At 40.0% G+C, this 26,513-nt stretch overlaps 1 protein-coding gene across 8 annotated transcripts in view; it reads right to left on the reverse strand.

Annotated features, from left to right (window-relative positions):
- Nucleotides 1–26,513, reverse strand: part of AKT3 (AKT serine/threonine kinase 3) — a 309,052-nt gene that overhangs the window by 247,294 nt on the left and 35,245 nt on the right. For 4 of the 8 annotated variants that reach the window (XM_025430550.3, XM_025430548.3, XM_049112397.1 and 1 more), the window contains exon 1: nt 5,771–5,889. The exons of 3 other annotated variants lie outside the window; for them this stretch is intronic. In XM_025430550.3, coding sequence (XP_025286335.1) covers nt 5,771–5,874 — 104 coding nt within the window. In that variant the 5' untranslated portion in view covers nt 5,875–5,889. Of the gene's footprint in view, nt 1–5,770; nt 5,890–24,104; nt 24,205–26,513 lie in introns of those variants that run through there. One more of the 8 variants, XM_025430549.3, reaches the window with a different exon arrangement.

Raw genomic sequence — 26,513 nt, forward strand, 5'->3', positions numbered from 1 at the left:
CTAACAACCACTATATAAGACAGTGTTATGGACGGGAAGTTTACGTCCCCCTCACCACCACAACCAAAGTCATATGTGGAAGCCTCAACTCCCCCACGTGATGGGGTCTAGAGAAGGGCCCGTTGGTAGGTAATTACATTTAAATAAGGTAATAAGGGGGGGACCCTTATGATGGGATCAGTGCCCATAAAGAGATATACCAGAGAGCTTGATCTGTCTCTCTCTACCATGTGAAGATACAAGAAAGTACTGCCCACAAGCCAAAAAGAGAGTCCTCACCAGAACCCAACCGTGCCGGCACCATGATCTCAGACTTCCCACTCTTCAGAACTGTGAGAAATAACTTTCTGCTGTTTAAGCTGCTCAGTCTCTGGTATTTTATTATGGCAGCCCATGCTAATTCCCTATATTACAGATGAAACAATTATGGCTCAGACAGGCTTAAATAACTTCTCTATAGTGGACCCAGGCTACAGTGGCAGAGCCAGGGTTTAAACCTGGTTTTAACCAATACTATTGCACTGATGTCTCTAACTATTGGTGTCTAACATGTATTGCCAGCTGTGCTCGGTGTAAGAGATCAAAATAAGGTCTCCTCAAGAACTCACACATCTAACCATACATTATAGGGATCGCCAAGGTTTCCTTGAGGTTTGATACCCAAGAAATAGTTATTGAAATAAACAGAAAAACCATCAAACAACAATGTAATTTGTTAAGTGTTAAATGAATGGGTCACATAAAACAACACAGGTTCCTAGGACAAAGCAACTAATAACTCCAAGGGTGATTAAAACAATTACTGTAAGATACATAAAGTATAAAAAAGGTTACAAAAGAAATAAATGAAACACAGTCAGAAGGGGGCACGAATAATCACTTTTGGAGGGAATTAACCAGGGATTACAAACAGAAGTAACACAAACCATCTCTTCAAAGATGAATAGACTCGGGATCCCTGGGTGGCGCAGCGGTTTGGCGCCTGCCTTTGGCCCAGGGCGCGATCCTGGAGACCCGGGATCGAATCCCACATCGGGCTCCCGGTGCATGGAGCCTGCTTCTCCCTCTGCCTATGTCTCTGCCTCTCTCTCTCTCTCTCTGTGACTATCATAAATAAATAAAAATTTAAAAAAAAAAAGATGAATAGACTCTCACTGCTGGAATAACACGTGATACCAGGGTGAATGGACAGTACGGAAAAAAACACGGAGTCTGAAAATTACTGGCTACTCCTTTTCTGATCCCATATTCAACACTGTAGCTTACAGTATAAAGTATCTTCACGGGTGCCCTGCTGTCACATTCCTTCCTTTTCAAACCACCCTACACAAAGCATAAAAGTAATCATCCTAAAACAGATCAGATTGACTCCCTGTTCAGAAACATTCTACAGTCCTACTCTGCCCACAAGATACTATTTAAATTCCTTAGACTAGAATGTTAGACCTCTCACAATCTGTGTCTGTTTTTCCTTTTCTTCCCAATTCACCTTGAGTCATGATTCCTCTCTGCTGAAGCTCCACCAGATTATGTGCTGCTCCTCAATGGGCTGTGGAAATGTCTCCATCTGGACTCTGGCCCACCTTCAAGACCCTGTAAAAGACCTTCTGTGGAAGTATAACTTTGCCTACTATCTCACTTAGGAGACCTGTCTTATGTTCACTACATTCCTGCATGTCCATCTCCAGGAACAACTAGATCAGCTGCTTGAGGGATGGCCCTGACCCTACAGGCCAAGATCTTAAAAAAAAAAAAAAAAAAAAAAAAAAAAATCTTTTGAGCGTCTGTGTCCATGTATGATAAAGGACCTGATCCTTACGATGTGATAAGAGCAGTAAGAGACAAATATACAGAGCATTGTGAGAGAACCGCCTAACTCAGCCTGCAGAGAAGATAAACTGGTTTTTAACAAGGAATATGAAGAAGAACATAAGTAAAACAGGCACAAATATGAAACAGCACCATGTATGAGAAGAACCAGAAGAAATTCAATCTTGCTAGAATGTGAAATATAGCGCCAAAAATGACAAAGTAAACACCTAACAAGACCAAAGGCTTTATATAAAGTGTGTTAAGGAACATTATGCTGTGGGCTAGTGGCTTAGAACTACAAAGTAGAAGTCTGTGCTGTGTCAAAACTAGCTTTAAGCTATTCTAGAAACATTTATAAAAAGTAATTAGTATCCTTCATATGTGACAAATCAAACAGATTTATTTATTTATTTGAGACAGAGAAAAAGCATGAGCAGGAGGGTGGAGCAGACGGGGCAAGAGAATCCATAAGCAGATTCCCCACTGAGCAGGGAGCCCAACACAGGGCTCAATCCTAGGACCCGGGATCATGATCTGAGCCAAAGGCAGACACTTAACTGACTAAGCCACCCAGGCACCCCCCAAATCCACTATTAATAGACATTTGGGCTTTTTCCCCCATTCTGTTGCACTAGGTTTTGGGTCACACATGTAAAAAAAAATCTAGCCTCATGTAGATATGGGGAGAAAAAGCTAATAAACTTTTCAAATTTGTATGAATAATCTTTTACTATCATATACAAAGTTCATATAAATAATTCTGCACATGTCTTTATGAAATAAGCAGTGATACTAGTAAGACACATTCCCAGAAGTAGGAGCATATACTTGTAATTTTGATATACATTATCAAATTGTCCCAGAGGGATGGAACCAGTGCAGACTGAGCATTGACAGTACTAGATCCCCAGAGAAAGGACAGAATCTTAGGAAACTCTATCCTTTAAAAATTTAATCAAGGAAGAATAATCCAGAAGAAGAATGAGATAAGCAGTCAAAGAAGCTAATCAAAGAGGAACTATGAGCTTCTAGAAGTAAGAAAAGATGACTGCTCACAGTGTCAAATATATAGCAAAGAGATCTACTAAAATAATAGTTAACTAAAATATAAAATTTAATAATTAAAGCAGCATGGTACTCATGAAAAAACAGAATGGATCAAGATAGGGTAAAAAAGTACAGTAAGGAAGAATAAGGGTAATTGAAAATAGAAGAATAAAAGAAAGCTAATACTATCATCCACTAGAAGGAACCAGAACTCTGTGGAGAAATGGCTGATTCTAAAACTGGAAAAGGGAAAGGATATGATAAGCCTGGAATACCTTACCATGTCAGAATGTCAGAAAAGCTTTACAAACTGATGGGACATGCCAAAGGAATACAGGAGATATAGAAGCAACCCAAGCATCTATTAATACATGAACAGATAAAGAAGAAGCAGTGTGCATATACAATAGATTATTATTTAGTCATAAAAAAAACACTTGTAGGGCAGCCCCGGTGGCTTAGCGGTTTAGCACCGCCTTCAACCTGGGGTGTGATCCTGGAGACCCAGAATCGAGTCCCACGTCGGGCTCCCTGCATGAAGCCTGCTTCTGCCTCTGCCTGTGTCTCTGCCTCTCTCTCTCTCTCTCTCTCTCTCTCTCTCTCTGTCTCATGAATAAATAAAACAAAAAAAAATTGCAACAACATGGATGGATGTAAAGAGTATAATGCTAAGTGAAATAAGTCAGAGAAAGACAAATGCCATATGATTTCACTCATATGTAGAATTTAAGAAACAGAACAAACAATGAGGAAAAAAAAGAGAGAGAGAGAGAGACCCTTAGGGACGTCTGGGTGGCTCAGTGGTTGAGCATCTGCCTTTGGCTCAGGTCATGATCCCAGGGTCCTGGGATCAAGTCCTGCATCAGGCTCCCTGCAGGGAGCTTGCTTCTGCCTCTCCCTATGTTTCTGCCTCTCTCTGTGTGTCTCTTCTGAACAAATAAATAAAATATTAAAAAAGAGTGAGAGAGAGACTCTTAAAAATAAAGAACTGATGGTTGCTAGAGAGGAGGTGGAGGGATAGGTGAAATAGACACACTATTTACGTTGAACACTGAGTAATGTATAGAATTGTTGAATCACTATATTGTACACCTGACACTAATATAATATAGATAATTATAATGGTATTTTAAAAAGAAATATTTTAAAGAAAAATAAACTTTTAAAAAGTTAATAATGATAGTAAAAGATTATTATCCACTGAATAAAACCAGAATTCACGAGGGAAAATAAATTTCTTCTTTCTCATAAAAAGTCAATTAAAATGAAAAAAGGTACAAGAGAACTGGAAAATCACCATGAATCCTTAATAACTGATTCAAACAAGAACCATAACAGATGCCAAAACTGGCAGGTCAATGTCTGAGGAGTAACCAGACATTACACAGTCACAAAGTATCAAACACACAGAGACACCACTGTAACCAGTGATCAAGGTTTCCATCACCAGGACTGGGACAGTCAAGATCATCTTGTGCCTCCTGATTAAAGGAAACTGAAGAGACAGGACAACCCATGTCTCTGCCGCAGGATGAGACATCATGATGTCACATAATGAGATGTGTAAGATGACCTAAGGTGGTTTTTTTTGGGGGGTGGAGGGGGATAAAGTTTATTATTGGCAATATTGAAATAATAGTATTATGCTGATGATTAATTCCTTGATTTTGATAACTACACATTATGTAACATAATGTCGTTTTAGGAAACAGACTGACATATATAAGGGCACAAAGTACATTATACCTCAAATTTTCTTTCAAATGGTTCAGAAAAAAAATCTATACATTTGAACATAAATGCATTTAAACATCTAAATATTTTTAAATTTATCTACATAATTTCTCTATAAATATATTCAAAATATCATATATAAAGAAGGACAAAGAAGGCGACAGAGAGAAAAGGAGATGAGAAGAAAAAACACAAATGTAGAAAATTGCTACCATCTGAGGAATGGGTGTATATGCACTTCTTTGTACATCCTCCTCTGTCAAATCCCTGTTCGTGTTCTTTGCCCATTCTTCCACTGGGTCCTTTATTCTTTTTTTTCAATAATTTATGGAAGCACACTGTATAATAAGAATGTTAGGGGCGCCTGGGGGGGCTCAGTGGGTTTAACATCCAACTCCTGATCTCTGATCTCAGCTCAGGTCTTACTTTCAGGGTCATCAGTTTGAGCCCCACATTGGGCTCCATGCTGGGCATGGAGCCTACTATGAAAAGAAAGGAAAGGAAAGGAAAGATTAGTTAATCCCTTACTTTTTCCCAATACATCATGCCCTTTGTTACAGAGCAGATTTAACTTTTACAAAATCAAATCTTTAAGGATTCCTAATGTGTATTCCTAATCACAATAATGGTGATGTTTGGGTGATGAGGTCATGGGTCTTCTTTTTTTAAGTTTCTTTTTATCTATATTTTACAAATCTTTATGGAGTGCTATTATTTTTTTTTTTAATGAAAAAAAAAAAGGTCATATCTTTGTATTCCTTAAAATGAGCAAAATCCAATCAGGACTTTATATGGAGCCTAGAAGACTAATCCTAAAACTCAAATAGATTTATCTAACAAGTTCTCTCTTATTGGTCCTCGGGGGACAAGAGGAGCTAAGGCAACCATGAAGAACAAAAGGAGTTTGAGGCTTGCGTTATAGAGATCAGTGCTTATTGTAAAGTGGTATGGGCAGAGGAAGGGAAAGAGAAGCTAAAGAAGTACAAAGAGTCCAGAAACAAACCCACATACAAACAGAACAATAATGATGGGATTATTTAATTAAATGGGATTGGGACAAATTATACCTGTAGAGAACAGTGAAGTTAGATCCCCTTCCTAACACCACATGCACATGCAATATAAAACCCTCAAAGTGGAGGAAAGGAAATCAAAATGTGAAAGAACTTTTAGGTACCTTAAAAGAAAAGAGAAGACACTCCAGTAGCTAGCCTCCAGGTCAGCCTGCAGTGATATGCATACCTCGCAGTGATCTGCACACCCAGCTCCTGCAGCCCCCATAGGATCTCCTCCCCAGTGAGCAGGGCTGTGACTTCAAATACTAGATCATAAACACATCGAATTTCCCACCTCACTCTGCTGTCTGCCTCCCTCACTGAGGGGAAGCCAGCCTCCACCTTATGAGGATACTCAAGTGACTCTGGTAAAGGACCAAAGAACTGAGGCCCCCTCCCAATAGCCCACACCCAGTGCCAGCCATGTGAACAGACTCTCTTTAAAAGCAGGTCCTCCAGCTCTAGACAAACCTTCAGATGATGGCAGACTAACTGCCATCTCACCTGCAAACAGAGACAGAGGGGAGAACCACCCTGCCACACTGTTCCCAAGGGCAGGGAGAGATCATAATGCTTACTGTTTGTTTTAAACTAAGTAGGCTTGGGATCCCTGGGTGGCGCAGCGGTTTGGCGCCTGCCTTTGGCCCAGGGCACGATCCTGGAGACCCGGGATCGAATCCCACATCAGGCTCCCGGTGCATGGAGCCTGCTTCTCCCTCTGCCTGTGTCTCTGCCTCTCTCTCTCTCTCTCTCTCTGTGACTATCATAAATAAATAAATAAATAAATTTAAAAAAAATAAATAAATAAACTAAGTAGGCTTGAGTGGCAATTTACTAGCATTAATAGATAATTAATAAATAGACTTCTGTTACAACCTCAATGTAGGCAAAACTGTTCTTAACTATGATACCAGAAGCTAAAACTATAAAGAAAAAGATTGATAAGTGTATCTGTATCAAAATGAAAAAGTCTGACACAACAAAAGTTAGTACAAGTGCAACTAAAAGGACAAGCCACAAATTGAAAGAAGATATCTGTGATTTAGATAAATTATTACTACCAATAGCTAAAGAATTCCTACTAATCAATAGGAAAAAGACAAATCATCCAATACAAAAAAACTTTGGGGAGAAAAGACAAGAAAGAACAATTTACAAAAGAAATTAAATAGCAACAGACACATAAAAAATTTTGAAACCCCACTGGTAACTGGAGAAATGCAAATTTTAAACACACAATACCGCTGTCACACATCAGAATGATTACATTTGACAAACTGAAGTGATGGCAAGGAGATGACGCCTCTCCTGAACTGCTGGTGGAAGACTGGTGACAACCTTTTAGGTAAGGTGAATGATGAGCATCTTTACAACTTGGCAATTTCTACCTCAATAACATATCCTAGAAAAAAATTTCAAATAAACATTACAAAAAACCTCTTCACACCATGGTTTGTGATAGGGAAAAAAAAATAGCAACCACTTAAAGCCCCTCAATGGAACAGTTCAGTAAAGTGTGATTTATTCATGCAAAACCTCACAGCAAAGCAAATGAAGAAATAAGAAGACTCTGTGTATCAATATAAAAACATCTTTAAAACATAATGTTTAAAAAAAGGTGCAGGAGATAATGTGCAATATGGTACCATTATGTAAAGCTTAAAAACATACTAGTTCTATTGTTAAACATATCTATTGTTTATATATGCATTTACACATAAGAAAAAACTTAAAATACAAATGCATGAGAATGCTAAACACTGAACTCAGTATACCCCTGTATTAAGTAGAGTAGGATGTGAGGGAGGGATGCATAAACCATAATAATATCTGTCTAATAACATGCCAAAAACAATTAACAAAATAAGAAACTGAACTAGCAAATACTCAGCAAAATGTACATGCGCTAGCTTATTCGTAACTTTTCCTGCAATGGATATCCACTGAGTGCCTGATAAGGTCCAGGCACTTTTCAACATGGCAGTGAACAAGTTCTCACACGTTGAGCTTCTGTCCCAAAAGGTAGAGGCAGTCCATAAAAACACCAATAGAAGGTCCGGTGTTGGCAAACGCTATGAAAATCAAGCAGGTGATATGTCAGAGATGAGGGAGGAAGAAAAGAATACTATAGAATGGGTGGTCAAAGATGCTCTGAGAAGACACCTGAGAAGTCAATGAAAAGTTCTCTGAAAAGCCAAGAGTGTCCTGGGCAGGTGTGTAAGGTCTGTGGCGGGAACAAAGCTAATCCTCCTGAGGAACAACAGGAGGAGTAAGCCTGGACTCCAGTGAGTGGGAATGTGTGGACATGAGATGAGGTGGAAAAGAGGCAGACGAGGAAACCCAGGTTTCAATGGAGCTTGAAGCTTATGCAACTGGGGGGGAAGAGCTCTCTCAAGAAAAGGAATATACAGCTATGAAAACAAAATGAGGTCCTAATTGGGTATTTCTTTGGATTGAGAAAGGAAGCTACATCAAATTATAATTCTTGAAAAGTTGTTGACCACATCAAAACATCCTAAACTGGGGGATCCCTGGGTGGCGCAGCGGTTTGGCGCCTGCCTTTGGCCCAGGGCGCGATCCTGGAGACCCGGGATCGAGTCCCACGTCGGGCTCCCGGTGCATGGGGCCCGCTTCTCCCTCTGCCTGTGTCTCTGCCTCTCTCTCTCTCTCTGTGACTATCATGAATAAATGAATAAAATCTTAAAAAAAAAAAAAAAAAACAAAAAAAAAAAAAAAAAAAAAAAACAAAAAACATCCTAAACTATAACATGATATTTTTAATAATTAACTCACCGGTGCACTTCTATATTAATTTTAGAGACAACAGTTTAGTCTTTTATCTGAAATAAAGGGTAAAAATTTGTTTTTTATTACTGATTGTTTAGAAAGGTTTCTTGCACCTTCACAACTATTGGTGATACCATGTAAATATTTCAAATTATTGAACTGGTGAAAACCTCTTTTATGTTTCTTTCACACTTGAGCAAGAAGATTGGAATATTCAACACACTTGCAAATGGTCTGTCCTGGCTTCTCCTCCATTGCCCATGTTCTTCCAGTATAGGATGGGTGCCACAGGACAAGTTCCAATCCCCATTCATCCTGGGCCCAACACCATCGTGAGCAGATGTCAGCCGGAAGGTGTTACACTGTGTCAGCTTGCAATCACTAAACTACCCATGACAGTGACTGTCAAATCACAGTACTGCATCTCACACCCCTCTCCTTGAGGTTCCCAAACTGCCAGTGTCCACTCCAGCACAGTCTGCAAGGACAGGAAATATGACAGCAAGAAAGGCACAGTGGAAAGCTATAGCGGCCTCAAGCGATTTTGGTCCAGCCTAGGAAATGGCCACTCCAGCAAGAGGCTGTAAACATTATTAGTTCTGTGGTAAACTCACCTCTGTCCAGGGCAGTCTGAGCCTTAAAAACTATCAAAAGCAGTTTGGATTTTTGCTTCTACGTGAGACGAGAAACCAGGGGAGGGTTTTGGTCAAGGGATCTGAATTCCATTTTAGCCAGAACACACCCAGAAATGCACTGACCTAAGGCTAGCCTCTAACTCTCCTCAAAAAGGAGTACTTGAGTACAAAATAGACCAAAATTAGGCTTTTACCTCATGAAAAACTGTATTTCCTCTTTCTCTAATCTCTGGATTTAAAATCCTAGGAACTGGGGTGTCTGGGTGGCTCAGTTGGCTAAGCACGTGTCTTTGCCACAGGTCATGATTCCGGAGTCCTGGAATGGAGCCATGTGCTGGGCTCCCTGCTCAGCAGGGGGTCTGCTTCTCTGTCTCCTCTACTTGTGGGTGTGCTCACTCTCTCTAATAAACATCTTTTTTTTTAATAAATAAATAAAATCCCAGTAACTACAAATCCAGTCATCATCACTAGCCCCACTATGACCTGTACCTGAAAAGGAATAATTTCTCAGTTTACAAGTTTTTAAGAGCTACATTAATGTGATAGAGAATGGTAACCTTCAAACACAGGATTTTCAGTTACCGAGTGTCCTTCCACAGCTATCTTAGGAACAGAGGCACTGCTCCCAGCTACATGGCCCCATCTTGAGATCCCAATCCTAGCCTTTCCACTGGTTCAGGGAAACCTTCAATAGTGCTAAGAAATCCCCTTTCTACATATATTAGCAAAACTTAATTAGTAACTTCGTTTTTACAAACAATTAAGAACTCTGAATTGAAGAGGTAAGTATGCAAGAAGCAGGTAATAGTAAACCAATCATCAAGAACTGTGAAGTTGTAGAAAGAGCCAGGATGGAGATGGCAAAATGATCAGAAGCTGCTGAACCAGAAATGCTGCCTGGTGATACCCTCCTCTTCTGGGGCTACTCACCGTAGCCCCGCTGTTCCACCCTCCACCCGAGCTTTGGGAAAAGGGGTCAGAAGAGCACAGAGCTTCGTACTACACAAGCATTCATACTACTTAAATGCTACAAAGAAATAAGATATCAGCAAAGACCCAAAAGGGGTGCTAAGTGAGGAGTCTAATGTAAGAATTGACCCCGCTTAACCTAACACCCAGAAGAGCCTAACACAGATGGAATAGTTATTCTAGGTCTGAGAGACTGAGCAGAACCACTGCAGGAAGAGGGGATTTGGGAAAACTGGTCCTACAGCAGCTGATGTGGACAGACTCCCAGGCAACACCTTATTCATACATAAAATCTAAATAATGAAGGACAACAACAAGAAGAATTTAAGCATTTCAAATCCAATATATACTACAGAAAATTTAACTGAATCTAACATTTAAGTGAGAAACTGAAGCACTTGAAAAGCTTCTGATCTAGGAAAAAAACCACTAAAGTTAATGGCTTCTCTAAAATCCAGAGTTTCAGATATAAACGTTGCAACCCATAGAGTTTCTTAAGAATCAACTAGATCTATAAGATTTGTTAAGAAACACTAGCCTCTGGTCCCTATCTTGCCAATATTTTCTTTCCACCAAACTTTCCCTGGTTAGTTGTTCTGGAATTTACCTCCACATCTCTAAGTAACACAGTATATTTGTGTCACTGCTTCTTAAACGGCCAGGGTGGAGTATTCTCTAGTGACTGAGCTGTTTCCTAGTCCTGTCACTCTCCACACTCCCCGCCCCCACTGTTTCAATACTCCGGTTATTAGATCAATACTGGAGGCTTGTATCATGACTACATAGGGCATTCAGAACTGAGCCAAGGAGTAAACACCAATTACCCTTCTTTTCCTGCGTAACATTTTGTCTTCCCTGGAGTTAATAATTGCCTGGCTTCTCATTTACTTAGTTTACTGCATTATTTATCCCTATATATGTATCTACTATATGTTTATCTCTTATTAACCTGAGACTCTTCAGTCTGACAAATCCCCTTTGAATATATTCATTCACATCAGATTTCTACCAATTTCATCTCCTTGAAAAAGTACCTCCCTGCCTTCTGACTTGCTCTGATCTGGACAGGTTCCCCTGGGCCTGCTGTGTAGCTACCACCCTGGGGGCCCTTTCACCCTCTCCTGGGTCCAAACCCACCTCTCGGCTCTCCTGGATCCTCCTCTTTCTTGACATATTCCCTCCTTCTCACGGGATCTGTCCTTCTCAAAATATCTTTATTTTACTCTTAATATTGATTAATCATGGGAATCCCTGGGTGGCTCAGCGGTTTAGCACCTGCCTTCAGCCCAGGGCATGATCCTGGAGTCCCGGGATCGAGTCCCACGTCAGGCTCCCTGCATGGAGCCTGATTCTCCCTCTGCCTGTGTCTCTGCCCCTCTCTCCGTGACTTTCATGAATAAATAAATAAAATCTTTAAAAATATATATTGATTAATCATTTACACTACTTAGACTAGTTTTGGATATCATTTTTCTTCAGAATTTGAAAGGCACTGCTGCTCCATTATCTTTCTGCTTTTGCTACTGCTGAGACCTCTAAAGGTCCTGATTCCTGGTTCTTCCTATGTGCCTTAATGTGGGGTCACCATTAATTGTTGTGCAGGGTATCCAACAGGCCCTTTCAATCTGAAAATCATGTCCTTTTTCTAGAATATGTTCTTGATTTATCTCATGATTATCCCCCTCCCCCATTTCTTCTGATTTCTTTCTGAAAGTAATTCTGATGTTAAAAACTTCTGGACCAGTTTTCTAATTTTCCTAGCTTTTTCCTCCTATTTTCCAACTTTTTCTTTTACTGTACTTTCTGGGAGATTTTCCTACTTTATCTTCTGACGTCTACAAAAACATTGTTCATTCTTCTTTTCAAAGTATCTTTATGAAATCCTCAATTGGTAGGAATAATATAATTTAGTACAGGTAAACTTTGGAGATATTGTAGGTTGGGTTCCAGGCCACTACAATAAAGATAATATTGCAACAGTGAGTCAAGTACGTATTTCAGTTTTCCAGTGCATAGAAAAGTTCTGTTTCCAATATACCAGTCTATTAAATATGCAACAGCATTATGTCTAAAAAAAAAAAGTACATACCTTAACTTAAAAATACTTTACTGCTAAAAAAAAAAAAGATGCTATCACATAAGCTCTCAAGCAAGTCGTAATCACTGCTCACAGATCAGCACAACAAATAATGAAAAAAGTTTGAATATTGTGAAAATTACCAAAATGCGGCACAGAGACATGAAGGAGTAAATGCTATTGGAAAAATGGCACCAACAGATGTGCTCCTTGCAAAGTTGCCACAAGCCTTCAATTTGTAAAATTTCGTAAAATTTGTAAAAAATGCAGTATCTGCAAAGTGCAATAGAACTAGGTATGCTGTGTAGCATAGCATAATGTGTAAGTTCTGGTATAGATAGATCTCTTGATAGATCTCACCAAAATACTATTAATGAAAGAAAAGAGTGACAACACGGATAGCTCCTAAAACCAGCCATGCTTAAAGTCATTTACCATTTATTTAATAAGCACCTACGCAACAAAGGTACAAGATATGTTGCTAAGGATGGCAATAACAGCTAAAATTTATTGAATAATTAAATATGCCAAGTACTTTATCTGCAGTATTGCTTAAATCTTACAGTTGAAAAGAGAAGTAACTTGTCCAAAATCACAGAGCTGATTAAGTGACACAGCTAGAATTAAAATCCTAGTTTGGAAGTACCTGGGTGGCTCAGTCAGTTAAGCGTCTGCCTTCAGCTCAGGTCATGATCCCAGGGTCCTAAGGATGGAGCCCTGAGTCTGGCTCCCTGCTCAGCAGGGAGTCTGTTCCTCCCTCTCCCTCTGTCTCTCCCCGTTCCTGCTTTCTCTAAAATAAATTAAAATAAAATCCTGGTTTGTCTGACTTCAGAAAGCAGGCTTCTAAGCACGCTGACAAACTGCCTCATATTAACAAAAACCTCTTCTCTTCCCAGGCACATGCTTCCTCAGAAGTCTCCCTTGCAGTCAAATGTGGCCACTCGACTGAGTTCTAGCTAATGAATTATGAAAAATGAGGAGTGCTACTCCTAGGCTTGGTCCACCGAAAACCTCCCCAGGGTGATCTTTCTGTGTTCTTTCCCTCTCCGGCTTCATGCAGATGAGCACATGTTGAACCATTTGCTGACGACAATGCAGTCATCAGACAGAAGGAGCAAAAAGCAGGAGCATCGTACTTGTTTTGGACTTTGCCAAGCAAGACACAAAATTCAAGTGATATTAATCCACAGAGATTTGAGGTTTATCTGTTTCAGCAAACTCAATGTCGTATTGCCTAGAGAAACGTATACCTTCAGAGGCAATAAGCTGGGCATATTATTATCTACCACAATATATACCAACAGCACCAAGAGTGGACAAACTTGTATTTATAGAGAAAAGCTGTGTGTGCAGATGAACAACAGCTCTCACAGCTGGAGAGATTGTGGAAGCATCAGCTTTTAACATGAGTTTGTTGATGGCTAAGATTTAAGTATTAAATATGTGGTCCAAAAACAGGCACTCCAAGAAAAAAAAGTGATACATGCCACCAGGTGAAACCTGGAAAGGTTAAGAACCTCATGACAAACAGAAATGGTGAGCAATAGTACAGGGGAAAGAGTACATATCAAAAAGTAGTGAGGGCCAGGTTGGAATGACCTGTGCCCCAAGTAATGACAAGGCCCCCAGACAAGGTCCCCAGGTAATGACATTTGGGCCACCTTCCCCACATCAATGAGCTACTGAGATATCAGAGCAGAAATCCAGCGTAAGTCAGAGTGTACCAGGAACAAAGTGCTTCAGAATTAAAGACTAACGAGTGCCTGAGACCCATCTGTCACTGGAGGACATTAGTCGTCCAGATTCCATCATTCGACAAATATTTACTAATTACTTACTTTGTGTGAACCATGGCAGTGGGAAAGGGAGAAAACACCAGTGAATGCTAAGGAAAAATCAGGCAGTGTTTGGTTACAGGCACTGGGGCTCTGGTTGAATACGACAAAGCAAAGATTCAATGATGACTGTGGTCTCCTGTCTGCCTAGAAAAGGTGCAAAACAGTCTAATCGAACAGAAAAGGTGGGAAGTGTACCTGTTTTGGAAGAAATGGTTAGTATGCTTAAAGACAGTCTGAATTTGAGAAAAGAAGCACCATTTCTCATAGCGATTACTAATCCCCACATCCAACTGATCTATTCAATCAAAAGACCCAAGTCCCTTATCTGACCTAAAAGGGGTGAAGAAGCATGAACAGCCCCTTGCAGCAAATGCTAGCCGTTTGAGGCAGAATTTAGAGGCATGGGCTCCGTAAGAAGATAACATCAGTCCTGTGTTTCCCAAAGAGGGTTCCATGAGTCCTCAATCATCCTCTTCCTGCACAAATCACTGCCAATATCTCTCCCCCTCCTTCCCCTCAGATCCCACCGCAGAAGGTTCATGAGAAAAAGAAACGGTGTTGAGGAACTCTGAACAATCTTACAAAGCATAAGTACTTTTTGGAATTCCACAATGTACACTTATACTAAAGAAACCTTTTATTTTCTTTAGTCCAGGTATTTCCAAAACTTATTCAATGACATAAATCTATTTTTGAGGAAAATTCACCTACTAATGATGTATGCTTTGGGAAATGGTACACTGATGGTAAGCTACTGGAAGGCAGCTAGGACTTTTTATTAATCTTTGCAAATCTGAAACACCTGGGACACAATATATGCTGAAAGAAACAATTACAGGGTTTTTAAAACAGTACAAGCCACATATTTGTGGTTATTTCCTAACTACTATTCCAAAATACCAAGGCTCATCCTCAAGTTCTTAGAAAAGTTCTTTAGATACCTGATAAAAGCTCTGCATGGATTCATTGTACGTGAGTCCATCTATGATCCCACCACCACTACATATAGCATACTTCTTTTTGCTTTCAAAACGAAGTCCATCCTCAAAATGAATCTCACCTGACTCACAATAGATTAATTACCCAAAATAGAGCAGTAAAACTGTCAAATGACACGTCACAGTGACTACACAAAATAGCCCTTATACTATGAGTGCTGGATGAGAAGCCTGTGCCATAAATTAAAGATAACAACAAGGCAAGGGAAAGGAGAAGTAAATGGTGAGCCAATCTTTTTCCCTTCCCTTCTAAACAATTCAGGTAAGGGAGGGTCACTAATTCCAGGCCCCTGCCCTCCAAAGGGCAGAGAAGAAGAAAAACACTGTGCCGCTGGGTGGGGGAGAACAACCTGTGCCCCTCCAGGCTTCATTCAGTAGCTTTGGGTCAAATGAATCAACATGTTTATCTGCGAATACAGCTGAGCTCATTTGAACGTTATGCACTTGAAAGGAAACAAACTTTTTTCAAATGGAACCAGTAAAATTCAGAAAGTGTTTGTTTTCCGTTTCAGCAACTTTAGTTAAGCTCTTTGTTTAGGAAGACCAAAAATTATGTGAAATAAATCTTTCATTGTGTCAAGATGTTTATCCCAAACTGAAGAAGAGTTAAGGAAACTCAGCTCGAAGACATTTGATCTAAGGGTCAAGGACACTCGGACTTCGTAAGTTCTGCCAGCAGTTTTTAAAAGTTGCTTCCTGTACTAGGGAATGTTCACTGTTCTCGCACAAACAATAATAAAAGTCATTTATACAACCACCTTCATTAGTCTTTTCCTTTTAAATTCACTGTTCAGTAACAGCAAAGGCTACAGTCATTAACTCTGGTAAGTGCTTTGAGCTCTTAATTACCATTATATTTCTACTCGCTTAATATTTGTCAAGGAACAATTTTATTTTATTCGCTTATTCAAAAAATATGTCCCGAATGTCAATTACGTGCCAGATCCTTGTAGATGAAAGTCAGCAAAAGAGATGTATGTGGTCGCTGTCCTCAAGAGCTTTCAATCCAGCTGAGAAGAAAACTATTATGAAAGTAGATGTGTATATAACCCAAACAATGAAAAGGAAAAAAACAAACAAACATGTAAATGTACAACACGATCTAGCCCAGGGGTCAGAAAAGGATTCCTTTGGTAATGACAGCTGAGCTGAGATTAGCATAACAAACATTAAAGATAATTTCAAACACAAACACACACACCACTCCCCAAAATCATCTGAGGAATAAGAATGTCCATAACCATTGGGAGCAAAGGGGTTTGTAAGCGCAATGGTAAAATCCACAGGACTCTGAAAATACTGGTGATAGCTTCATGGGAACAGCACCAAAGAGCACTTAAATCTATAGGAAGAAAAGCAATGGCCACTTCTGGCATATTTCCATGCAAAAATAGGTTTCACAGCTAGAACTATTGTCCAATGAAAAGCCAAACATCGGCTATTAGTCTAGTAATGTCCAATTGCCTCAAGTCCTCAAATACATAAAATGAGTTATATTAATAAATGTATCCCAAACCTCAACACCCCATAAAACCCAGCTCGCAAAAAGATATCTAAGTTTCATCGGTCTCAGGATCACATTAGAGCAGAAGCAAACTGTGAGAAATCATATTGCAAGAGAACACTTTCATTTTGCAAATCAGGAAGGAGACCCAAAGTGGGGAAGTAACACACACAAATGACATCACTCATCTAGTCAGTAGTAGAAAAAGGAGGCTAACTAGACCCTGAATCTCCTGAGTCCCCTTCCCATGCTCCTTCCACAGCATTACAAGAGCAAATCTATCAGACTACAAGGAACACATGGGTTGCAAATAAATAAGGCAAATTTTAAAACAGGGGAATCCCATTTTGAAAATGTTACACACCTTCAATTTAATTTGTCTGCACTTCCCTTAAGTCCTAGAAAAATAATGTTCCCTCTTATCACATTCCACAGAAAGGTGAAGTGAAGGAAACTTAACAGACCCTACCGCATCCAGGAGGCAGGCTGAGTGCTTTATCTACTTTAATTTCACTTAATCATCATAACTGTCCTCTGAGTTAGACATTATTCATCCCATTCTGCTGAGATTCAAAAACATTAAATAACTTCTCCAAGGTTACACATACGCGGCAGAAAAATGGTAGAGGCAGGATTTGAATTCAAGTCTGTGGGACTCCAAATCCAGAGACACTGTACCACAAAAAAGTCTTTTTTTTCTTAGGAAGATGTTTACAAAAGCAGTGAGGTCTCCCAGAGAACCCACCAATGGCCACTTAATTGCTGATGGACAGTCTTTTAAGTGTAGTCTGGGAATCCAAGAATCATTTTTTATATTATTCCAAAAGGAAGTACCAAGTTTTAAACAACTACTTTAAAACAAAATGTAGAACATACTTTTAGGTTAAATATTTTGTCTATTTTCTTTTTGGCAGCGTTATCAAACTCACTGTCTCTAGCACCCAGAAAAGCATCAGCTATCTACTTCTGTGAAACACTGGCTCACAAGCACTAAGGAGAAGGATGTAGTAAAGCACAATCATTTAAGAGAACTGTAAGAAATTTAGTAATTCTAATTTCTCCACCGATAGACAGCTCATTCATAGCTTCAAGTGGGAAAGAGTATACTATGAAAAAATTAAGAACCAGTAGTCCAAATAGAGCGATGCACATCAAAATTAAAGGAAGATCAATATTGGCTTGCACACCACCCACCCATATCCTTGAAGTATGTTTCCACTGTCTGGGCTCTGCTAAGTCTGTTACCAATCATGGTCAGGTTCTCAGCTTCATAGCTGAGAATGCAGCTGGTGCCTCTGGTCTGCTATCATCTCCCATCCAGTTCTCTTTACCCTCATGGAAATATGCTTTTGTTTTCTCCTTCTTTTTAGGGGGAAGAAAAAACATATTTTCTCTGATACTACTATTAGAGGGCTGGATTTTGGGGGGTTTTCTCTTGACCCTTACAGTGTCTGTTTTCTCCCAATACTCCCAAGTACCGTTCCATCCTCCACCCCTTTGTTTCTGTTTGCTTATTTTGACCTTTTTATAGAGGCTTTCCCCCAAATGTTCAATGGTCTTGGAATGTTAACTCCTATCTAGAAATGAGGCTCTGAAAAAAATTGACTTCAAAGGTCTGTGTGGGGAAATGGGGCTTTTAAGTATCCATTTAAGGGTTCTGTGGTAGTGAGCCTATCCATATCTGAAGATATTTCAGTCTTCTGCAGGGGATCAGCAGGATAGGCTTCACAGTGTTATGGAAGGAGAGCAGAGAAAACAGACTAAGTTCCACAATTCAGGTGTAGATTTCCCTTAATCTTCCTGTTTTGAATCAATCAGCCACCTACTGCCCCTGGTTCAGAAAGCAAGCACTTCTTCAATTTTATATTTTATCATTTAAATTTTATAAAGAATAAGTCTTGGGGGCACCTGGATGGCTCAGTCGGGTAAGGGGCTGACTCGTGGTTTCTGCTCAGGTCATGATTCTCAGGGTCCTGAGCCTGAGCCTCTAGTGGACTTTATGCTCAGTGGGGAGTATCCTTGAAGATTCTCTACCTCTGCCCCCAATGCCCCCCTACCCGTGCATGCCCAAAAGCTCTCTCAAATAAATTTTTAAAAATCATCAATCAATCAATCTTGGCCTCCTGAGGCCAGGAGTGGTGGTAGTGGATGGTTACCTATCCTACACCAAGTGTACAGGGAGAGAACCTAAGGATCCAATCAACTCATTTTCAGCTCCACTTCTGATGCCTGCCTTCCTTAGTGTCTGGTACCTCCCAAAGCCGAGCCTCTGGGGAGCTTCAGGCCACCGTCCTGTAGTTCTTGCAAGTATTATGCACTTAGTCTTTTCCTCCCTGCTAAATCCAATGCTATGTATCCATCTGCTTCCCTATTTCAAAAGAAGTATAGCAATTTCCATCTCCTGTTGTAATCCCATTCAAAGGGGAATAGAGAGTTTTTTTAAAGCTTTAGAGATTTTCAATTTTGCAAGATGAAAAAAGTTCTGGAGCTGGATGGCTGGCTGCACAACACTGGGAACGGACTTAATACCACCAAACTGTGTATGTTTAAAAGTGGTTAAAATGATAAATTTTCTGACATATATTTTATTTTGTATATGTTACCATGATTAAAAAAAAAAAAAAAACACCTTTTTTTAAAGCAAGGTTTAAAAAAGCTATCTCCTCAAAACTTCCAAGATCACCCTGTGCAAAATTATCTTTCTCCCTGGATAGGGTAAGTCTCTAGTATATCCCACAGTTTACTTTCTTTGTAGCACTTATTGTTATATGAAATTATCCTATTTAATTATCTCTGTCCTCCAATTACAGTAGGCACCTGGGCCACCTTCAAACCTCACTTATGTATTATTATGGTATTATTATTATGGTAATAAGAATATGGTAGGAAAGCACTTGATAAACATTTGGTAGATAAATGTATTAATTGGTTTCTGGGTCCCACCTAGACCTATTGAATAAGATTCCGGAATTCTCAAGCTCTGACTTATAAAAAGAGAAAATTTGCTATTTATGACCCAATTAGCACCCCTTCTTCTAGCTAGTCAAAACAAGTTGACACATCTGACCCTTAAAACAGATATTCTATTCTCAGCAAAAACCCATTTGCTTTTGATTAGAGGACCGAGCAATGAGGAAGGTGAGATAAAAGAGTTTGTCATTATTTCCAAACAGGAATTCTTGATAACATGGAAGTATTTTTCCTTTAATATAATTCTTTTAAAATGTTAGCACATATGCCTTATGAGAAAAGCTTTCACATCATAAAGATGTTTAATGATCTATTTTATCATGTAATTTGAATTCTGAGTTAGAAAAAACAAAACTGTTTTCCATTTATGCTCTTGAGAAATATAATTTCCTACAGGATTCTATTATCTTCTTTCTCCTGTCTTTAAATATCCCCTTCCATTTCTATTGCTCCCTCCTCAGCAGCAAATATACCTACCGTTCTCTATAAAAAACACTCACTTGATCTTACTACACACTCAACCTACAATCTTATCTATTCCCCCTTTACCACATCAAGCTTCTTGCAAGAGTGCTTTCTCATTTCCCGTTGATTCCTCAACCCTCAACTCGTGGTAACTAACATGGCTGTCGACCCCTTAACACAGCAACAGTCCTCCCTGGCCAGCACCTTGAGCCCCTCTGATACCATGGATTTCCCACTACTATTCCAGTTCCGCTCCTTCCTCCACATGACTTAGATTCTGGTCATCCCATTTTAATCAGGGTGTGAACCCAGTCCAACATTGACCACACTTTTCTGAGCTGATTCAGGAGCCAGTGTGTCTCCCGAAGGACAAGTTACTTGAAGGCAGGCACTACTTACTCCTCTTAAGTAAGCAGACACACAGCAAAGGTTTGTGGGAGGTTGAGAAGGAAGGACTGGACCTGGGGAGGTGGATAGGGATGAAGGGAGGGAGCGGGAGATACAGGCATCTTTTTATTCCTAAGTACAAAGCAGAAATGTGAACTATAAGAGAATCTGAGTTAATGTTTGTTCAGTCTAACTGAATGCACAGATACCACTTATTTAATGGTTTGGTTTGGCTCAATTTCCCTGAATACTCACATTTAAAATTCTGAGAATTATACATTTACAAGTCTGGTTATAAAAATCACACTGTTAACTACTGTTGTCCAGTTTTAGAAATTACCAGTCAACAAAATAATAACACACTTTAGCATTCTTCAACTTCCAGATGGCACAGTTCAATTGGGAGTCCCTTTGAGATGAGGGGCAAGTCAAATGTTATCACTGAAGTCTAGAGAGAGGGTAGTACAGAAACTCCATATATTTCCTAGAATTAACTTTTAGATCTCAGAAGAACCTGTCATAAATCAATTGGGATAGGTTTTAAACGGCTTTTCCAAAAGTGTGATTTCTGTTACCAAAGGAAAAAGAAGATATCCCTAAATTTAAAAACAAAATACATATAAATTGCTTTAAATAACACTCTTTTGTTAGGTTTCAAGGGAAAACTAGGACTTCTGGACATTAATTAAAAGTGAAAAGGAAAACATCTCTTCACAGTTAGGAGGGCAATTCCTTGAGGAAAAAAGAAAACCAAATTCTACATTATGTAGCCAGAAGCAGCATTGCTCTTGGCTCCTGCTCTCCACCTGTTCCCGATTTCAAACCCCTTTCCCAGGGGTTCCCGTCTTCCCCTTTCCTGGGCTCCACCCTGGCCTATCAAAGCAGCTCACTGAACATGCACGGCTGCATATACAGGCTCCGCAGTCAGGAGCACACCTACAGGACCAGATGTGCCTACCTGTGCTTGAGTCCTGACCCCACTATCTATTGGGTGTGGAATCCCAAGATTCAACCTCTCTATACCTCAGTTTACTCACATGCTAAAAAAAAGAAAAGGGCAAAACAGTACCGACCTCACAAGAGTGTTGCGAGAACCAAGTTTCTAGATACCCGAGCCTTAGGATGCTGGGTAGCACATATGTGATCCCAAAGTGTTCGCTAAGCAAGGGACCACCTCATTTATCATCCAAACCAGGGCACTTCTGAGATTTAAAGAAGAGACTATTAATCACTGGAGCAACAGGCATCAACCAGAACTGTCCTTGGCAAACCAGGACGGAGTCACCCAATTAGTTTAAGACGAACCATAAAATATTCTTGGTAGGCAGTAGTTTCTGTCCTACAAATATCACAGAATAACCTAATATTGTTCACTTCCAGTTAAACAAACCTACTTTAGACTATAATTCTGAAAGTGGGTTCAGTGGAGGGGGGGAAAGAGTAGAATAGGTCAAAAAAGTTTCGGAAATACCAAATTAAACAAATTTCTTTACCATCTAGGTTCTACCTGAAAGTCATTGGTATACTACCAGGGTGCCTTATTTGATTTTAGAGCTTCGATTAATTTTATTTTGCAACTACAAAGTTATTATGAAATGAAATTTAAGTGAGAACCTGGCTTTTTTCTAACACAAAGTATGTTACCTATCTGTGGTCACTGCTCTTTTCCTTGGTACCTAGACCCTTAATGAGTCCTACAGATTCGCTGAATGAATGAATAATAAAAAAATTTCTCATTGAAAATTGTCTCAGAAACTAAAGCTAGATCAGAAAGAAAGTAAATTTTAATTTGGGGTTTTAGTTGAGCTTCTTCAGTTTTTTCTGATACACAGTTCCAGTAGAGCCCTCGGGTAAGAATGGCACTGGGTGGTCCCCTGGATTTGCCCATGACTAAATATGTTGGTGATCCAAGAGGAAAAAATATTCCTGAAAGATAAAAATAACAATAGTAGTAGCCAATGTATATGGAAAATATTATGTTCAAGGGCTTACATACATTATTTCCTTTGACCTTCACAATAATCTTTAAGTGATATCTGGCTTGGTCATGGGAACCTTAGTAGATCCCATGTCCACAACTTGAGATTTTCCTTTTTGTAAGTTTATACACCTCTTTTTTGCTGGCACAATTTTATGGGGGAAATTTCAACACACTCCACCACTAAGCCTAACTACCTAACTACTTGGTAAGGTAGCTAACTAAGAAGTGCTCAAATCCTGTTATGAAATGGTCCATATGAACAATCTACATCACGTGGTCTCAAAGGGCAGCATGTTTAGGTCTCAAAGGGCACAAATGCTGCTGTGCCAAAGGTCACCTATATAACCATACATTTATAACCATACACTTAAAATAATCATGACTTACAATAATCTTCCTAGCTGGAATTTACCAGAAAAGATGGAATATTCATATAATACAAATAATACCACATATCAAATTTTGGAGCTGGAAGGAACTTTACAGATTCTTATAAAGTAAAATGATTTGGGGTGCCTGGATGATTCAGTCAGTTAAGCATCTGCCTTCAGCTCAGGTCATGATCCCAGGGTCCTGGAACTGAACCCCACTCCTGGCTACCCGCTCAGTGGGGAGTCTGCTTCTCACTCCGCCACTCATGCTCACTAGGCTCTATCTCTCAGTCTCACTCTCTCAAATAAATAATCTTAAAAAAAAAAAAAAAAGTAAAATGTTATTGAAGATAAATCCAATGCATTTCTGAATTTCTATCCTTAAACTATGTAGAGCAGGTATTATTACTAATTATTGCCATTCTTTACATGAGGGGACAAGGTTTAGCAATTTGTCTAGGTGTGCACAGCTGGTGAGCAGAGGACTTGAAATTCAAACCCAAATCTGTCTAACACCAAAACTAGGATCATTTATTTTCTTTACGGTATACAAAGATTCTTCCTACTTAACATCTTTCTGTGACCCAAATCATTCTAGTGAAAATAATAGAACTTTAGAGCTTGACAAGATCTCCCCCACGTCTCTGTTTTATAGACCCAGTGTTGTTGAGTACCTTGATATGCTGGGTGCACACAGTTGGTCACGGAAAGAGCTGACATAAAAATCCCAGGACTTCTCCTAGAGTCACACAGAGCTCTCTGTAGCATCACAAAAGATCAATGCTTATTAATAAAAATTATACTGATACCTATCACTTGTCAAGCACCTTTCAGAAGCCTTGAACTACACTAGGTATCCTGTGTTGTTATCTTAAATCCCCCCACAATTTCTCTAAAAGCCCAGAACTGCTGACTCCAAAGGCAGCTATGCTTGTGTTTCCATCATAACCACTTTCAAAATCCCAACTAGAAACCCAGGTTGTGTGCGTGTTGTGATGGTTGTTTTGTTTCTCTGTGTTTGTGTTTGCTGCTACTAAAATCGACCCACGTACAGCTGCTCCATTTTTGTGAAGACATAAAAATATTGTGATATGTGGCACGGAAAACACTTTTACTTATAAAAAAGGAAAGGCTTCTAGAGTATCTTTATGAAATCATAAACTAAAGAAGCTGTTAAGGCTCATTTATATAAGCAATCAAAGGCTGATTCTTTCCTCAGGAATTTGATTTCAACACAAGACTTTCACTAGACAACCTGGTTTGTTATAGAACAAATACATACACACACATACATACATATGTGCATAAGACAGGAAAGGAACATGCCAAAATTTTAGAGCCCCCACTCCTCCCACAATCATGGTGACCTCCCTCAACCCAGGCTCTCCACTATCAGCGTATGCTGTACTCCTCCTGGCTACAGTGATAACTGGGGATGGCAAAATTACACAAACAGAATCTCTCTAATAGTTACCACATGGCTGGTGGGAAAGTCTATCTTCTTTTTGGATAGTGAGCCATGATGCTGCTGCCCTGGGGCTGCCAGTAACCACATGCATGCTACTGAGCAGAAGCCTGCTCGACAACGAGACCATCACAGATGGAAACAGAATAGAATAGAACCAAAAAGAGAACGTTTGACATCATCAGGCATACCTGAAATCAGTTTGTTCTCATTTACATAATCTATTAAATACATCCCCTTTTAATTTTTCTTTCATTGCTCAAGCTTGTGTTGGTTCTTGTCGCTTAAAATGTTTAAAGTCTTGATGCATTATCCTAATAGAGAAAATCCTCATTTTAAAAAAAATGACATGATGGGGATCCCAGGGTGGCTCGGCAGTTTGGCACCTGCCTTTGGCCCAGGGCGCGATCCTGGAGTCCCGGGATCGAGTCCCGCGTCGGGCTCCCGGCATGGAGCCTGCTTCTCCCTCCTGTGTCTCTGCCTCTCTCTCTCTCTCTGTGTCTATCATACATAAATAAATAAATAATTAAATAATTTAAAAAATGACATGCTGCAAAATTCTAAACATTCAAAAATTCAACCATTTTTTACACCGAAGACATGCTTTTGAATGTAAATACTAGCAAAACTTTTAAAATTAAGTCCCGTAATGCTTTTTGTTTCTAAGCAGGTGATTTTAAATCTTTATGTATTAATAATAATCACATTTTAAAATACTATTAGATTTGGTTTTTGTTTTTTTTTTTTTAGATTTTTATTTATTTATTCATGAGAGAGAGAGAGAGGCAGAGACACAGGCAGAGGGACAAGCAGGCTTCATGCATTGAGCCCGACGTGGCACTCGATCCCAGGTCTCCAGGATCACGCCGTGGGCTGAAGGCGGCGCCAAACTGCTGGGCCACCGGGGCTGCCCAGATTTGGTGTTTATTTTCTTTTTTGTATTAACATTTTTCTCAGGGTAGAAAATACCATGTGACTACTGTCCTGCCCTTTAGCCTTCTGCCATGCAGTTCTCCACCTGCAGAGGGTGCAGGCAGAGGGGACCTCCTCCCTGAGAGCACCTGGGGGCATGAACAGAGAAGGGAGGGCTAAAACCAAATTCACATAGCACATGTGCCCATCACATGCAAGTTCCTTCTTTTCCTCTTCTCTGCCTTAAGATTCCTTCCTTGTCTCTGCTCTTCCCTCATCCTTCCTTCCCTCTGCACTGAGGTTCGCCTCTCCTTCTTTCCTAGAGCAACCCCCTGCTCTCATCTCTTCCCACCCTCTGCCTGCTCTCTCCCTGCTAACAACCCACCACCACATTCCCCTCTGCCATTCCCCTCTGTGCTGACAACAAGGGGTTGTCTTTTAAAAACACTTTCCCTTGACCAAGCAGTCCCGTTTTATTTCACCTCTACTTTTGCTGCCAAATTTTACCCCAAAAATGGCTTCAATTTGGTATTTAAGCATCTGACTCTCCCTTTTCCCCAGAAATCTGGCTACCACACCGCTCTCCCCCCAAAATCACTGAAAATGAATTCAGAGCATCCTCTTACTGTGGAACCCAAAAGCCTTTCAGTTTTCACTCCCTATGTACACTGTTGTATGTGACATTAACTATCTGCTTGTAAAACCTCTCCTCTATTAGCTCTGACCTTACTATTTTTGCGCTCTTCTTTTTTTTTTTTTATTTATGATAGTCACAGAGAGAGAAAGAGAGAGAGACAGAGACATAGGCAGAGAGAGAAGCAGGCTCCATGCACCGGGAGCCCGATGTGGGATTCGATCCCGGGTCTCCAGGATCGCGCCCTGGGCCAAAGGCAGGCGCCAAACCGCTGCGCCACCCAGGGATCCCTGCGCTCTTCTTAATAACTCCTTTTGTGCTTGCCTAAAGAGTCTCTTCTTCCTCCCACTCCCCACTTGCTACTAGAGTGTTTCCTGAGTTCCTTCCTCAGTCCGCTGCTCATCTTTCCATGTTTTCTGAAAAATTATACCTACCATTAAAATCTCAACTGTGTTCTTTTCCTATATGAGAAAAAGTTTTACAGGCATACATACACGAACACACTGCTGTCACCCTCTCAAATCAGGACCACTCTTGAGCCAGCTGAAAATGGCATCACTAGCACCCCTAAAACCATGACATGTACAGTCACACCCCTCACATGTGGGCCCACCTTCCAATGCCTAGGATATCCTTCCATTCTCAATCTAAACGCTGCCTATCAGACTCAAATGCCACTTCCCCCATGAAGCCTTTCCACCCACACCCATCTCCAAAGCAGTATGAAGTCCTAGTTCTCTCCTCCATACAGCCACGGCACTAAAGAGATAATTATATTACAGCATTTTTATGATCATAGGGAGGATACATTCCCATGTGTTTCATCTCACTCAATAATTGTGTCAGGGGTAAGGGACAAATTTCATTCTTTT

This window comes from Canis lupus, chromosome 7, assembly GCF_003254725.2.
Source record: "Canis lupus dingo isolate Sandy chromosome 7, ASM325472v2, whole genome shotgun sequence".
Classification (NCBI taxonomy): domain Eukaryota; kingdom Metazoa; phylum Chordata; class Mammalia; order Carnivora; family Canidae; genus Canis; species Canis lupus.